Source organism: Ailuropoda melanoleuca, chromosome 12 (genome assembly GCF_002007445.2).
Source record: "Ailuropoda melanoleuca isolate Jingjing chromosome 12, ASM200744v2, whole genome shotgun sequence".
Lineage (NCBI taxonomy): Eukaryota > Metazoa > Chordata > Mammalia > Carnivora > Ursidae > Ailuropoda > Ailuropoda melanoleuca.
Genome location: NC_048229.1, coordinates 42,505,072 through 42,519,939, shown reverse-complemented (window position 1 = coordinate 42,519,939; position 14,868 = coordinate 42,505,072). Strand labels below are relative to the sequence as shown.

The window sequence follows — 14,868 nt, the reverse complement described above, 5'->3', positions numbered from 1 at the left end:
GTCCAAATGGGTTGTTAAATTAGAACTCACAATTTTAATAAAAAAGATTAAAATGTCGGCTCAAAATTAAAGTAACCAGTTTGAGCTTTACAGCGACAGCATCTGTCCACCATATTCCATTTTACAGTGTCTTTTCTTTGTGCATTCTGCTCTGTTTCTTGGGGTTAAATGTATGGATTTTAGATTGTTTGCCCTGTCTCTTTTTTCCTCGCTTTGCTCCATTTGCTTTTTTCTGTCATAGTCGTAAAACACTTCAGATGACTGATAACTTCCTGCACACTCACGCTGATACTTCATTAATTCAGTATTAGATCTTTGGAAATCTGGTTGTCAGGCCAAGAAACAAGTAAGGTCAAAGTAATTCGTGTTTTACTAAAACTTCTTTAGCCATTTAGTAAAGTTAATAAACAAGTTGGGGGACGTGTGCCTCAGTGGTCCCCAGGCTCTGCCTGCTCTGATGGCACAGATAACTTGGGACATGTTTTTGACTCCGAGACCCAGTGTAATGGTATTTCAGACATTCGTTCTGCCAAAAGGCGTGGAGTGCCCATCCTGAGCTAGCTGCCGGGAGTCCAGTGAAGGCATCAGTGCCTGTAAGGACCGCGGTCGGGGAGGAAGACAGAACCGTACTGACAGGGATGTCAGCCAACCTCACAGGTGCTCTACTGGAGCCATGGGCAAAGCACGCTCGTGTGGTGCTCCTTCGTGAAATTTAATTAGATCGTTCTTTATTGCAAACGTACAGTTCGCAAAGCTCTGGAAATTCGGCATGAACAAAACACACAGATCCCTGCCCTCTGGGGAATCTGTAGCCAGGGACAGGTCAGAGATCTGGCACAGAAATGCAGGTGGCACACAGACTGTGATGAGGGAAGAATAGAGAGTTCTCTGCTTACTAAGTAAACCATGCTGAGAGGTTCTAGAATTTCCATTTTGTAGATGAGAAAACTGAGTCCTCACAAGGTAAAATGCTTTGCCCATGATCACCCTGGTAGTAGGTGGAAGAGCAAGGATGAAGCCCAGAGTTTTGAACGTTAAATCTCATATTCCTTCCGTTGGAAACAGTTGCTTGCAGTAGCACGGGCTCTCATTCTGTGCTATATTAAGTTTTTCCATCTGTCATTTTTATTAGTTGTCATTGATCTGTAATATTTCTCACACAAAACCATTATCCAATATTTCACACTTCATTTTTTCAGGGTTTTTTAAAAAACTGAATTTGGAACAATGCCACTTATAATCAAGTCCAAGTTTTTAACCTACCAATTAAGAGTAATACTTACATTATAATTATGATTAGTGTGTATATTAATGTTGTAGACTTACACCAGGAAATTAGGACATTTTGTTCTGCCTGGCAAAAGTAGTTACAGGCAAAAGAAAATTTCAGTTTTAGAAAGCTTAAATTTAACTTAAGGGTTTTCTTTGTTTTGTGAGAATTTCAGCGTGGTTTCTTTTGTGCCACCAGTTTTACGATTCCGCACTGTGTGGTGGTATTCCACCTAGGCTCCCTTCCTGCTCTGCCTTATTCTCCAGCTTTCCATGCTTGCTTTGTTCTTGAATATAAAGCAGTGAGGCTGTGAATGGCCTGCGGACTTTGTGCTTACAGAGGAGTAAAGAGAGTGTTGAATATCTCCAGGAACAGTTTCACATGATCAAGGCATCCAGCTTGTATTTTCTCAGGCTTACCCTGATTAAAATTACCCAGCCCTGTTGCTGCAGAATGAGGGTGGGAACATGGCCTCTTTTCCAGCGGACCCATGTATTCTGGATTTCAGAGAGCCACATACTCACATTAGTGGTAACACTTGTCCTTGTCACCTGCCAGTTTGCTAGGTATGATGATAAGACATTATTTAGCACTGAGTAATTTGCGGTTGTTTTTCCTTCCATTGTTGTTGCACTGACAGCTGACTTCCAGTTACAAACAAAGGAAACCCACAGGGTAAAAAAGCTTTAGGCTTCTTATCTGGAGTTTGTTATGTATGCTTTGTAGCCATACTGTATGATATTGTATTATAGTACTAAATCACAGCTTGTCGGCAAATCAGTGTTTCCTTAAGACGATGTATCTAGTATCAATTAGACTAACATCTTTCAGATTAACAGAGTATCTCTGGTTGATTCCACTGCTACACAGCAGGGCAGCTGGTATCAGGTTTATTCTATTTTAGCATTTTGTTCAAGGTTATATAGAAACTAACCCAGTGTATCTGTGTTTACAGGTCAGATGATGTTCAGTTTATACCTGCTGATAGTCCAGTTGCAGGAGAACCTGGAAAGCCGTGTTCAAACTTGTTAACTTTATTAAATGAGAAAGCTTGATTGAAATGTTAATACTATGTGTTACAAATATTCATTTACAGTGGAAATTATGCCATTGGTATCTAATCAATGTATGTCGCTAAAGCTCTCCAACCCCTTGTCTAGGGAATAAGTCTTCAGTCCAGAAACAGTATAGATGTGACGTGTGCGATTATACGAGTACGACATATGTTGGTGTCAGAAACCACAGACGAATCCATAACTCTGACAAGCCGTACAGGTAAATGTGATGATCCTAGCGTTTTAATGCTTGTATCAGAATATTTTATAGTAAAGAAAAAAACAGAAATAATTAAAGATTCATAACACCTGTTTAAACACAAGTTAGGTGCAGAGAAACTCACTACTTGTTTCATGAGGGTTGTTTAGTTAAGGAATATGAACTTTAAGCTTGAGTCTTAGGACAATTGGCATTTCATCTAGTTGAAATGTAGGAAGATAAGCTACGTCTGTCAGTTTGATGTTCTCAGTTTCACGTGGGTATAAATTATCACAGTAATCTTCAGTGCTTAGAGTACATTTCAGTAATTTGGTGGTTTAACTACTCCATATTCCAACAAAAGATACTTAAAACTTAAAAGCAATAAAATTCCCCATGAAAGACTCTCTTTTTGAAAATTAAGCTATCATTTAATTTAATTTTGTTACTTGATTTTTCACAAAAGCCAATTCTAATACATATTTTCAGGAAATACGTTCTCAGGTGATCAAGATAGAAAGATGGAAATCATTATTTCTTAAGTACACTTTGGCTCTTGAGAATACGCTGCGTGTTGTTCATAAGGTAAAAGTACAAGCATATTTGCGGAAGTTTGTCCAGCTGTCACAGAGCAGTCTGTTCCACTTGCAGCCATAATGGAATATCAGGTTCCTACTCAAAGCTGGACAGTCACCATGACTAATTATGCTAGGCCAAGGACATGAACTTTTTGAACGGCTTATCAAAACCTGTTCACGTTTTAACTTCTCTCCCCAGTCTTTATATGGGTATGACACAGTGAGTGTGGGAAACTTTCCCACTGTATTAGTAGCTAAATGAAAACCTGACAGCCTATGCCTGAAAATGCCATTATTTAACACTGTAGTTTATGTCCGTATATGTATGATTTTAAATATATAACATTTGTTTAGTTTGCAAACGTATTTATAATCACTCTTATTTACTTACTTATATTCACTCTTCAGACGGTATATCCATTTGCAAAGTCTTGTAGCTCTATGGAAGGTGTTTGGCCCTGCCTCAGTGTCTATTTTTATTTCAAACATTTTTAAAACTAGGATTCCCTAAAAAAGATTTTTCCCCAGAGTACAATGAAGGCCATTAACCGTTATTAACAATAACTCTGTGCCAGAAACTAGAGATGAGGAGTGATAGGTGGTATTTAGCCTGTATCATTTATGATTTACACTAGGAAGTATTGGAAGAACATGATGGGAACAGGGGACTCTAGTTCATCTGGTAAGAGGAGAAAGCTTTGCCTTTATATTTTGTATCTTTATTTTTAAATGTAATGACATACCATGCCAAATTCATGTGATCCAGGCAAGAATAAAATAGCATTCTCTGGGTCTAGAATTAGACTTCTCATTCAGATTCATTGAGAAGTATTTATTGAGCAAATACTATGTTCCAGGAGCTGTACTAGGCTCTTAGAGTGTAGTCATGATAAAAAGGATAGTATGCCTCTATCATGAAGTTTGTAGATAATAAATAAGTGAACTCTCAAATACATGATTATGGTAAGTTTATGAAAGATTCTGGGTCTATAGAGGAGAGTTTCACATCTACCTGAGTAGATTAGTCTTATAGCTTAAAGATTGATTTTGATAGTTTTTGGTGTCCTAGAGTTTATGTTTTCTTACGTTCTCAAAATATTCACAGATTCCTAGGTTTGGTTGTGATTGTCCTAGGGTCTTCCTACCAGTGGGCAACACACTATGAGAACTGTCTTCCTCTTAACAACAGAGCAGCATCCGTGTGTTACTTTCCAAGTTCATTCACTCTACTCTTTGTCACTGGGTTTGGCCTGAGTGCTAATGTCTTAGAAGAAATGTCGTATGTCCCCCTCCCTGTAATTATAACCAACATTTTCTCATAAGTCTTATTTTCAAACTGTCAAATCTTGTGACTCTTTTTTTAACCTTCTCTAAATACTTTAAATCCACATGGGATTGTGAATTAACACCCTGTGTTCCGGTATGCTTCTAGGACTTTCTCTTCCTTGTCAATACCACTTGCCTTAAGTTAAGCTAGTTAGCATCACCTTCTTGAGATCTAATTTAATCTAAGTAATCACCATAGTCTTTCTAGCTTACTGCATATATGCTTCATTCACTTTTGCTGCCTAATACACTTAATGGTCAGAATTTGGACTGCTTTTCTCAGAATCCATGCCCGACATATTTCTGATTACCTACTTCTTGTTAAGAAACATGCTCACCCGCAGCAATGGTGAGTTTCCTACAGAGTTAGAGTGCCTGGTTGTACAACTTCTAGTCTTTGCACAAGGGCAGAACAGGTGCATTGGTGTTTTCATGTGCCTGTTATGTAATAGCTTTTCTGCAGTATAACTATTCTTTGCTCGTGTCTTCATTTTTTATGTTGCCATTCCAGTCCTTCACGGAACACATTTGTGTGATCTGGGCAGTACAGCTTCCTGTCCTGGTTAAGAGCCCTGGTTCTAGGGCAGATAGTCCTGAGATTGACTCTGAGCTCTCCGACTTCTGGCGTATATTATCTTGGGGAGGCTAATTCACCCTGCTATGCTTGGTCCTGTCTTTTCTAAAATGACGGTAATTAAGGCACCTGCTTTACAGGATAGGCATGAAGACTAAATTAAATACCATATGTAACATAAAGTGGTGGCCATCTGAAACTCATTGGGCCCAGTTTCTGTCCTCGTCCTCTCTCACTGATTCATTGTGTAACATCACCTCCCCCACCTCCACCCCCAAAAATGCTATTGACCTCTCCCTTCAGAAACCAACAGTAGTCCTATTTCTGGATAGACAGGCATAGCTTATTTCTTTTATGAGAGAAATGCTATACCCAAGTAGAAATGCTGTCACGCTGAGGCAACCCAGTGTCTTGTGTAGCACTCATGCTTTAGAGTCTCAGGCCTGGCCGTACACCTGTGCCCAGCTGGGTGACCATGTGGATATTACTCCAGGCTAAGCCTCCTTTCCCATATGAAACTGGGGAGAATACTGCCTGGCTCATAAAGCTTTGTGAGGATTGAATGAGATCATATGTGTTAAACACCCAGCATATTTCCTGGTGCATCGAAGGGGCTGGTTTTCTTCTGCTGCCTCTGCACTTGTAAGGTCATCTCAGAAACTGTCCTCGTCACAGAAGGAAGAGAACTATTTGCCATTCGTCTGTGAGAACAGGGAAAGATGAAAAAGGCATCATCCCACCCCAGTCCTACCAAATGCAGCAAACCTTGTTTTTCAGTGCTTCATTAAGGAACATTCTGTGTAAACCACATACGTCATGTTTATAACATTGACCCTGCAGTTAAAGGGCTCCATTCAGAATTTTTAAGTAGTAGAGCATCCTCAGTTTAGTTTAATATGGCAGTTCTAGAATTCCCTCTGGATTTCATCCCCCAGTATCACTTTTGTGACTGACCAGCTGGAGATGGAAGATGGGATGACAACACATTTTCCTCAAGTACCAAGCTTCCTGACTGTCTGGCATTGAACCATTCCCCCTTAGAAACACACTTCAGGGGCACCTGGGTGGCTCAGTCAGTTGAGTATCTGACTCTTGATTTCGGCTTGGGTCATGATCTCAGGGTTGTGAGATCGAGCCCCATGTCAGATTCTGCACCTGGACATGGAGCCTACTTAAGAATCTCCCTCTCCGACTGCCCTCCCCCCCCAAAAAAAAAAAATTAAAAATGGAAATGAAAAAATAAACACACTTGTTTTGGTCCTTATGTTCTGAAACTACACCATGGCATGGCAAGAGGTAGGAGGGGCAACATGATGAAGGAAGGAATGGGCTGTGGACTAAAGTACTCAGTACACTACCTGGCATGTATTAGGTGCTCAGTAAGTGTTGACTGATAGTTATCTGTATACCTCAGTTTTTCTTATCTATGAAATGGCTCTGGTTCTATAAGTTTATTGTGTTTTGAAAATAAATGTATAGTGGCGTTACTATGCTTTTTCTTCTTTAAGAAGAGCTGCCCAGATGGTATGTTGAATTTTTTAAGAGTAGGCCCAAAATACCCAATATTTCCCTAAATGTTTCAAATATACTTTCAGAGTTAGTTTGTTCAAATCAGGAGCTAAACAAGGTCCAAACATTGCATTTGATTGATAAGGCTCTTAAGTCTTTCTCTCTTCTAAATGTTTAATACTTTATAATTTAAGGTAGTAGATGTCCTGAAAATTGCACAAATTGTAAGTGTACAGCTTGATGCATGGGTCACAAATTAAACTCCTCCTTTTAACTTCTCAGACCAAGAAATAAGCCTGTGCCAGCCCCTCTGCAATACCCTCTTTTTGGGGCCTCCCAGGCACGAACTATCTTCTCCCCCCAATTTAGTGATATAAAACAGTGGCGGGGTGCAGGAAGGGCACTGTAGGAGTGGCTTGTCCCTGTTCCATAAAGTCTGGGGCCTTAGCTCAGACTCCATCTGAAGGCTCCCTCACCAGTCTGATGGTTGATGCTGGCTCTTGGCTGGGGCCTCACCCGGGGCGCTCAGCTGGAACCCACACTTGAGTTCTCCATGAGGACATCCCAGCTGTGCTAGTGCCCCAAAGTGAATGCTTAGATTACAAGTAGGCAAGCACCGTATCACCTTTTATGACCTACCCTTGGAAGTTACAGACCATCACTTCCACCAGTTACAGACTTTTTCAGTCTCTCTCTTAATCCGAAGGCATGTTGAATTTCTCAGTCAGTTTTCTTGGCTTGGGGAAACACTCAAGTCTTTGAAAAACTTGGATTTCTATTAAGGAAACATAGCAGATAGTTTAATTTGAAGGAAAACAATATGTTTCATTTTAAAGGAATGAACCAAAGGAGTTTGGTTTTCACAGTCGCGTAAAGGCTTCTTGGGTTCTTCACAAAATTTAAAGTGGCCACTTCTCTGAACCTCAGTTATTTATTCCTGTGAAAACAGGAAACAAATGTGATAAGATAAACCCTACTGCAGAATTTTTATCAAAATCTTTTTATGCATATTCGAGTCCTACTCAGGTCACTTCAGATCTTATAGAACATCCAGGTTCTTTCTTCTACCTAATCCCTCAAGGCAGTTGTTCCTGATTGAATCAGACCTGGAGTAAGGTCCCATAAGATCCCTGGCCAGGGAACTAAGGTCACATTCTTATTTTCCTGGGGTTATGGGACTAGAGTAAGTGACCCTTGAGCTATAGGAGAAAGCCTATAGAAAACTTCAGTCTTTGGCTTTTTAGCCAGATCGTGAGAAACATTGGGTTTTCTGATGTGTGTTTTTTCTACACCATCAAGCAGTTAATTCAGTTCTCAGCAGACACTGACTAGGTGCAGGGTCCTACAAATTGAATCCTGGAGATAGCATCAGATCCCACTGGTTAGAGGCTCAGTTCCACAAGACTGTCCCCACTTCGACGTTGTCACCTGTGCCCCTAACCAACTGACCATAAATCAGAGGTTTGCTAGACCAGCTTACAAAACTCAGGAAACCAGTTGACTTGTAAATTACCAGTTTATTTTGAAGGATATTATAAAGGATACATATGAGCAGCCAGATGAGGAGTTCACAGGAAAGGCCCCGGAGTGGCAGAACTTCCGTGCCCTCTCTGGGCACCGCTCTCCTAGCACTTTAGTGTGGTCACCAACCCAGAAGCCCTCAGAGCATCCTTTTGGGTTTTTCTGGAAGCTTCATTACATAGGATTGGTTCAATCTCCAGCCCCTTTCCTCCCCAGCAAGGGGAGGCAAAGTTCCAACCCTCTAATCCCATGGTTGGTTCCTCTGGCAACCAGCCCACATCCTTAGGTTACCTGGAGGGTTTCAGAGGTCGCCTCATTAACATAACAAAAGATGTGGTGATTGCTCTCCTCACTAAGGAAATTTTAAGGGTTTTGGAGCTGTGTGCCAGGAATGGGGACAAAGACCAAATATGTATTTCTTCTTAGAAATCACAGTATCACAGGTTTCTCCATTAGCTTTCTCGTGGTTGCCAAAATCGCTTTCTTGCACTGGGAAGAAATCTCAATTTTCATACAGATATGGATGTGACTTTATTGGTTAACAGGGAAATAGGGTTCATTCTGGCATTCCAGAGCTTTGGACCAGCCTTATTCAGAGGCTACAAGCAATTGATCTGTTAGGGTGCTCACTTGTTTCCTCAGGTCACACATGTACTTTGCCTTGATAGATTTGAATAATTGAAATACCAGATGGGTTTGTCATGAGAGCATCAGGCAGGGCCACTAGTAAACCAAAACAAAATTGTGATAAGTGATGTCATGTAAATGTGCTGCTGCTATTCTTGTGTCTGTAGGGTTTTGTTTTGGTTTACTTTTTGGGTTTTATTCTTATTTTTCTTCTTTTTTTCTTCTTTTCTCCCAGTGTACGGGAAATAGGGATGTTGATGGTCTGCTGGTAACATGGTTAGAAATGATCTGTTAGATATAGATAGTCCTGTTTCGAAACATTTTTTTTATGCTTTCTCGAGGTACTACATGTATTTTGGTCAGGTTGGTATAGGGTCACCTGTTCATTTCTGACCCATGGCATTTATACTATGAAGATTAATAAAGGGAAGCTTCACTGTAGTGGAGTTGCAGGTCCAGCAGGGGGAGCTCTCATGCCCTACCGCTCACGGTCAGTTGCCCACCCCAGCAGGAAGAGAAGGACCTTGCAGGTGGATACTACTTTACGATCTCAGTAGGAGAAAGAAAGGCTTACCACCTCACTTCCACCCCCAGCCCCCGACAGCACAGGCAGTGAGAGATGGTCATAGCTCAGCCAATGAAAAGCCAGTATGCTTCCAGCTCCCCGTTTACCCCAATGGATTTTTTGTTTATAACAGCTTCCTAACTTCCTGCTTTCCTCTGTAAAAGGGCATCCCTATCCTTTGTTCAGAAGGTTTTGCCAAAGCTCGCTTGCCCTGGATTGCAATTCTCTGTTATTCCCGAATAAACCCATTTTTTCCTGATAAGTAACTGGCAGCTTTATTTTTTTTTTTTTAGGTTTAACAGTACCTTCGTGAAAGAAGATAGACAATAAGTAAACAACATAATTTCAGAAAATAAGTGTATAGTAAGCAAAGTGAATAAAACAAAGTGATGGTATAATAATAGTTCACTCTCATTTTTATAAACTCAGAGAATTTGGTTTGCATCATGGAATTGTATAGGGAGAATGCAGATGGAATGGAAAGTGGGAGAATAGTGCTTTAGTTAGACGAAACCTATTCTAAAAAAGCAGGTAGAAATAGGCATAAGCTGCCTGTACGTTACTGTGAAGGTGAGGTTCTCCTATAGTATCCCTCTCCTCTAATCAGTTGAAAATCATTTTAATAAGTGCTTAACCTTATTTACCGATTAACCAATTTTTTTCCCCACTTTTTTCACATGCAGATCTTTCAGTGAATATTTACCATTGTGAGTGTTCCTTCAGAATAACCTTTCTACTGACCTGAGGTCGATGCTCCTAGAATTAAGGCTTAGTCATTCCATACACTGCTCTTTCTCTCTCTCTTTTTTTTTTTTTAATTTTATTTTATTATGTTAATCACCATACAGTACATCCCCAGATTCCGATGTAAAGTTTGATGCTTCATTAGTTGCGTATAACACCCAGCGCACCATGCAATACGTGCCCTCCTTACTACCCATCACCAGTCTATCCCCTTCCCCCACCCCCTCCCCTCTGAAGTCTTCAGTTTGTTTCACATAGTCCATAGTCTCTCATGTTTCATTCCCCCTTCTGATTACCCCCCTTTTCTTTATCCCTTTCTTCCCCTACCGATCCTCCTAGTTCTTATGTTCCATAGATGAGAGAAATCATATGATAATTGTCTTTCTCTGCTTGACTTATTTCACTTAGCATTATCTCCTCCAGTGCCGTCCATGTTGCAGCAAATGTTGAGAATTCGTTCTTTCTGATAGCTGAGTAATATTCCATTGTATATATGGACCACAGCTTCTTAATCCAGTCATCTGTTGAAGGGCATCTCGGCTCCTTCCATGATTTGGCTATTGTGGACAATGCAGCTATGAACATTGGGGTGCATATGGCCCTTCTCTTTACTACGTCTGTATCTTTGGGGTAAACACCCAGTAGTGCAATGGCTGGGTCATAGGGTAGTTCAATTTTTAACTTTTTAAGGGACCTCCACACTGTTTTCCAGAGTGGCTGTACCAACTTGCATTCCCACCAACAATGTAGGAGGGATCCCCTTTCTCCACATCCTCTCCAACAATTGTTGTTTCTTGCCTTGTCTATCTTTGCCATTCTAACTGGCGTAAGGTGGTATCTCAGTGTGGTTTTGATTTGAATTTCCCTGATGGCTAATGATTTTGAACATTTTTTCATGTGTCTGTTAGCCATTTGTATGTCTTCATTGGAAAAGTGTCTGTTCATATCTTCTGCCCATTTTATGATTTGTTTATTTGTTTCTCGTGTATTGAGTTTGAGAAGTTCTTTGTAGATCTTGGATACCAGTCCTTTATCTGTGGTGTCCTTTGCAAATATATTCTCCCATTCCGTGGGCTGTCTCTTAGTTTTTTTGACTGTTTCCTTGGCTGTGCAGAAGCTCTTTATCCTGATAAAGTCCCATAAGTTCATTTTATCTTTTATTTCTCTTGCCTTTGGAGATGTGTCGTGAAAAAGGTTGCTCTGGCCGATGTCATAGAAGTTGTTGCCTATGTTCTCCTCTAGAATTTTGATGGATTCCTGTCTCACATTGAGGTCTTTCATCCATTTGGAGTTTATTTTTGTGTATGGTGTGAGAGAGTGGTCAAGTTTCATTCTTTTGCATGTAGCTGTCCAATTTTCCCAGCACCATTTATTGAAGAGACTGTCTTTTTTCCACCGGATGTTTTTTCCTGCTTTATCAAAGATTAGTTGCCCAAAGAGCCGAGGGTCCATTTCTGGGTTCTCTATTCTGTTCCATTGGTCGATGTGTCTGTTTTTGTGCCAGTACCATGCTGTCTTTGTGATCACAGCTTTGTAGTACAGCTCGAAATCCGGCATTGTGATGCCCCCAGCTTTGTTTTTCCTTTTCAACAGTTCCTTGGAGATTCGGGGCCTTTTCTGGTTCCATACAAATTTAAGGACTATTTGTTCCAGTTCTTTGAAAAATGTCCTCGGTATTTTGATCGGGATAGCATTGAAAGTGTAGATTGCTCTGGGTAGTATGGACATTTTAACTATGTTAATTCTTCCAATCCATGAGCATGGAATATTTTTCCATCTTTTTATGTCTTCCTCAATATCTTTCAAAAGTGATCTATAGTTTCTAGCATATAGGTCCTTTACGTCTCTGGTTAAGTTAATTCCAAGGTAACGCATGGTTTTTGGTGTTATTGTAAATGGGATGGATTCCCTAATTTCTCTTTCTTCAGTCTCGTTATTCGTGTATAGAAATGCAACTGATTTCTGGGCATTGATTTTGTATCCTGCCACCTTACTGAATTGTTCTATAACTTCTAATAGTTTGGGAGTGGATTCCTTTGGGTTTTCCATATAGAGTATCATGTCATCTGCAAAGAGAGACAGTTTGACTTCTTCTTTGCCGATTTGGATACCTTTGATCCCTTTTTGTCTTCTGATTGCTGTTGCAAGGACTTCTAGTACTATGTTGAATAATAGTGGCGAGAGTGGGCATCCTTGTCGTGTTCCTGATCTTAAGGGAAAGGCTTCCAGCTTTTCCCCATTGAGAATAATGCTTGCAGTAGGCTTTTCATAGATGGCTTTTATGAGATTGAGAAATGTACCCTCTATTCCTACACTCTGAAGGGTTTTAATCAGGAAAGGATGCTGTATTTTGTCAAATGCTTTTTCTGCATCAATTGAGAGGATCATATGGTTCTTGAGTCTTTTCTTGTTGATATGATGTATCACATTGATTGATTTGCGAGTGTTGAACCATGCTTGCATCCCAGGTATGAATCCCACTTGGTCATGATGGATAATCCTTTTAATGTACTGTTGGATTCTATTAGCAAGGATCTTGTTGAGGATTTTGGCATCCATATTCATTAGAGAAATCGGTCTGTAATTCTCCTTTTTGAGGGGGTCTTTGCCTGGTTTGGGGATCAAGGTAATATTAGCCTCATAGAATGAGTTTGGTAGCTTTCCTTCTGTTTCTATTTTTTGAAATAGCTTTAGGAGAATAGGTATTATTTCTTCTTTGAATGTTTGGTAGAATTCCCCAGGAAAACCGTCTGGGCCTGGAGTTTTATTATTTGGAAGGTTGTTTATCACTGACTCAATTTCTTCATAGTTAATTGGCCTATTTAAGAAATCTATTTCTTCCTGTTTCAGTCTTGGTAGTTTATAGGTTTCCAGGAAGGCCTCCATCTCTTCCAGATTGTTTAGTTTTTTGGCATATAGCTGTTGATAAAAGTTTCTAATAATCCTTGCAATTTCAATGGTGCTGGTCGTGACCTCTCCCTTTTCAGTCATAATTTTAATAATCTCAGTCCTTTCTCTTTGTTTTTGGACAAGTTTTGCCAGTGGTCTATCAATTTTATGGATTCTCTCAAAGAACCAGCTTCTAGTCCTGTTGATCTGCTCTACTGTGGTTCTGGTCTCTAATTCATTGATTTCTGCTCTAATCTTGGTCAACTCCTTCCTTGTCAGTGGGTTAGGCCTGTCCCTCTGTTGCTGTTCCAGTTTCTTGAGGTGAGAATATAGAAACTGCATTTTAGATTTTTCTATTCTTTTGAGTGAGGCTTGGATGGCTATGTATTTCCCCCTTAGGACTGCCTTTGCAGTATCCCATAGGTTTTGGACCGTTGTGTATTCATTCTCGTTGGTCTCCATAAATTGTTTAATTTGTTTTTTGATTTCCTGGTTTATCGAGTCATTCTTGAGCAGGATGGTTCTTAGCCTCCAAGTGTTTGAGTTTCTTCCAGGTTTTTCCTTGTGGTTGAGTTCCAATTTCAGAGCGTTGTGGTCTGAGAATATGCAGGGGATAATTTCAATCTTTTGGTATTGGCTGAGACCTGTTTTGTGTCCCAGAGCATGATCTATTCTTGAGAATGTTCCATGGGCATTTGAATAGAATGAGTATTCTTTGGTTCTGGGGTGTAGTGTTCTATATATATCTATGAGGTCCAACTCGTCGAGTATGGCATTCAAAGCCTTTGATTCTTTGCTTAGTTTTTGCCAGGGTGTTCTGTCTATTTCTGATAGTGGGGTGTTGAGGTCCCCTACTATTACTGTGTTCTTATCTATATGTCTCTTTATTTTGGTTAAGAGTTGGCTTGTGTATCTTGCTGCTCCCCTGTTGGGGGCATATATATTAATAATTGTCATATCCACTTGTTGAATACTTCCTTTAAGAATAATATAGTGCCCTTCTGTATCTCTCTCTATGGCCTCTAGTTTAAAATCCAGTCTATCTGATATGAGAATTGCTACTCCAGCTTTCTTTTGAGGTCCATTTGCGTGGAAGATGGTACTCCATCCCCTTACTCTAAGTCTGAATGCATCTTTGGGTTCAAAATGAGTCTCTTGTAGACAGCAAATGGATGGGTCATGTCTTTTTATCCAATCTGCAACCCTGTGGCGTTTTATGGGAGAGTTTAAGCCATTTAGATTGATAGAGATTATTGACAGATATGATTTTAATGATGCCATTTCTCTTTAAAGTCTTTGTATCGGTTGTGACTTGCTGCTCTGTATCACTCTTGGGGCCTTTTTACCTTTATAGAGCCCCCCTTAATATCTCCTGTAGGGCTGGTTTCGTGGTTACGAAATTGGTTAATGATTGGCGATTTTGGAACGTCTTTATTTCTCCATCAATTCTGAATGACAGCTTTGCTGGATAAAGGATCCTTGGCTGCATGTTTTTCTCTGAAAGAGCTTTAAAAATGCCCCCCCAAGCCTTTCTCTCATTCCAGGTCTCTGTAGACAGGTCTGACGTAATCCTGATACCTTTGCCTTGGTACGTGAGAAATTTCTTTGCCCTGGCCGCTTTCAATACTGTATCCTTGGATCTAATATTTGCGAATTGCACTATGACATGCCGTGGCGTAGGTTTGTCCTGGTTGAGCTTGGATGGGGTCCTCTCTGCCTCTTGGACACGAATGCTTGTTTCCCTTGCTAGATTAGGGAAGTTTTCAGCTACAATTTGTTCAAATATCTCTTCTAGACCTCTGTTTTTCTCCACCCCTTCAGGGATGCCGATGATTCTGACATTGGATCGTTTCATAGAGTCAGTAATCTCCCGTAATCTACATTCGTGGGCGTGGATTTTTTTAAGACCAGCTTCTATTTTCGTTTTTTCTTCTACTAACCCATCCTCCAATTCGCTAACGCGTTCCTCTGCCTCGGTGACCCTGGCCGTCAGAGCCTCTAGTTTTGACTG

At 40.3% G+C, this 14,868-nt stretch overlaps 1 protein-coding gene across 9 annotated transcripts in view; it reads left to right on the top strand.

Moving 5' to 3' along the window:
• ZNF507 (zinc finger protein 507) overlaps positions 1 to 14,868 on the top strand; it is a 44,079-nt gene that overhangs the window by 12,312 nt on the left and 16,899 nt on the right. For 8 of the 9 annotated variants that reach the window (XM_034672658.1, XM_034672660.1, XM_034672659.1 and 5 more), the window contains one exon: positions 2,431 to 2,545. In XM_034672658.1, the coding sequence (XP_034528549.1) occupies positions 2,431 to 2,545 (115 nt within the window). The other variant, XM_034672667.1, reaches the window with a different exon arrangement.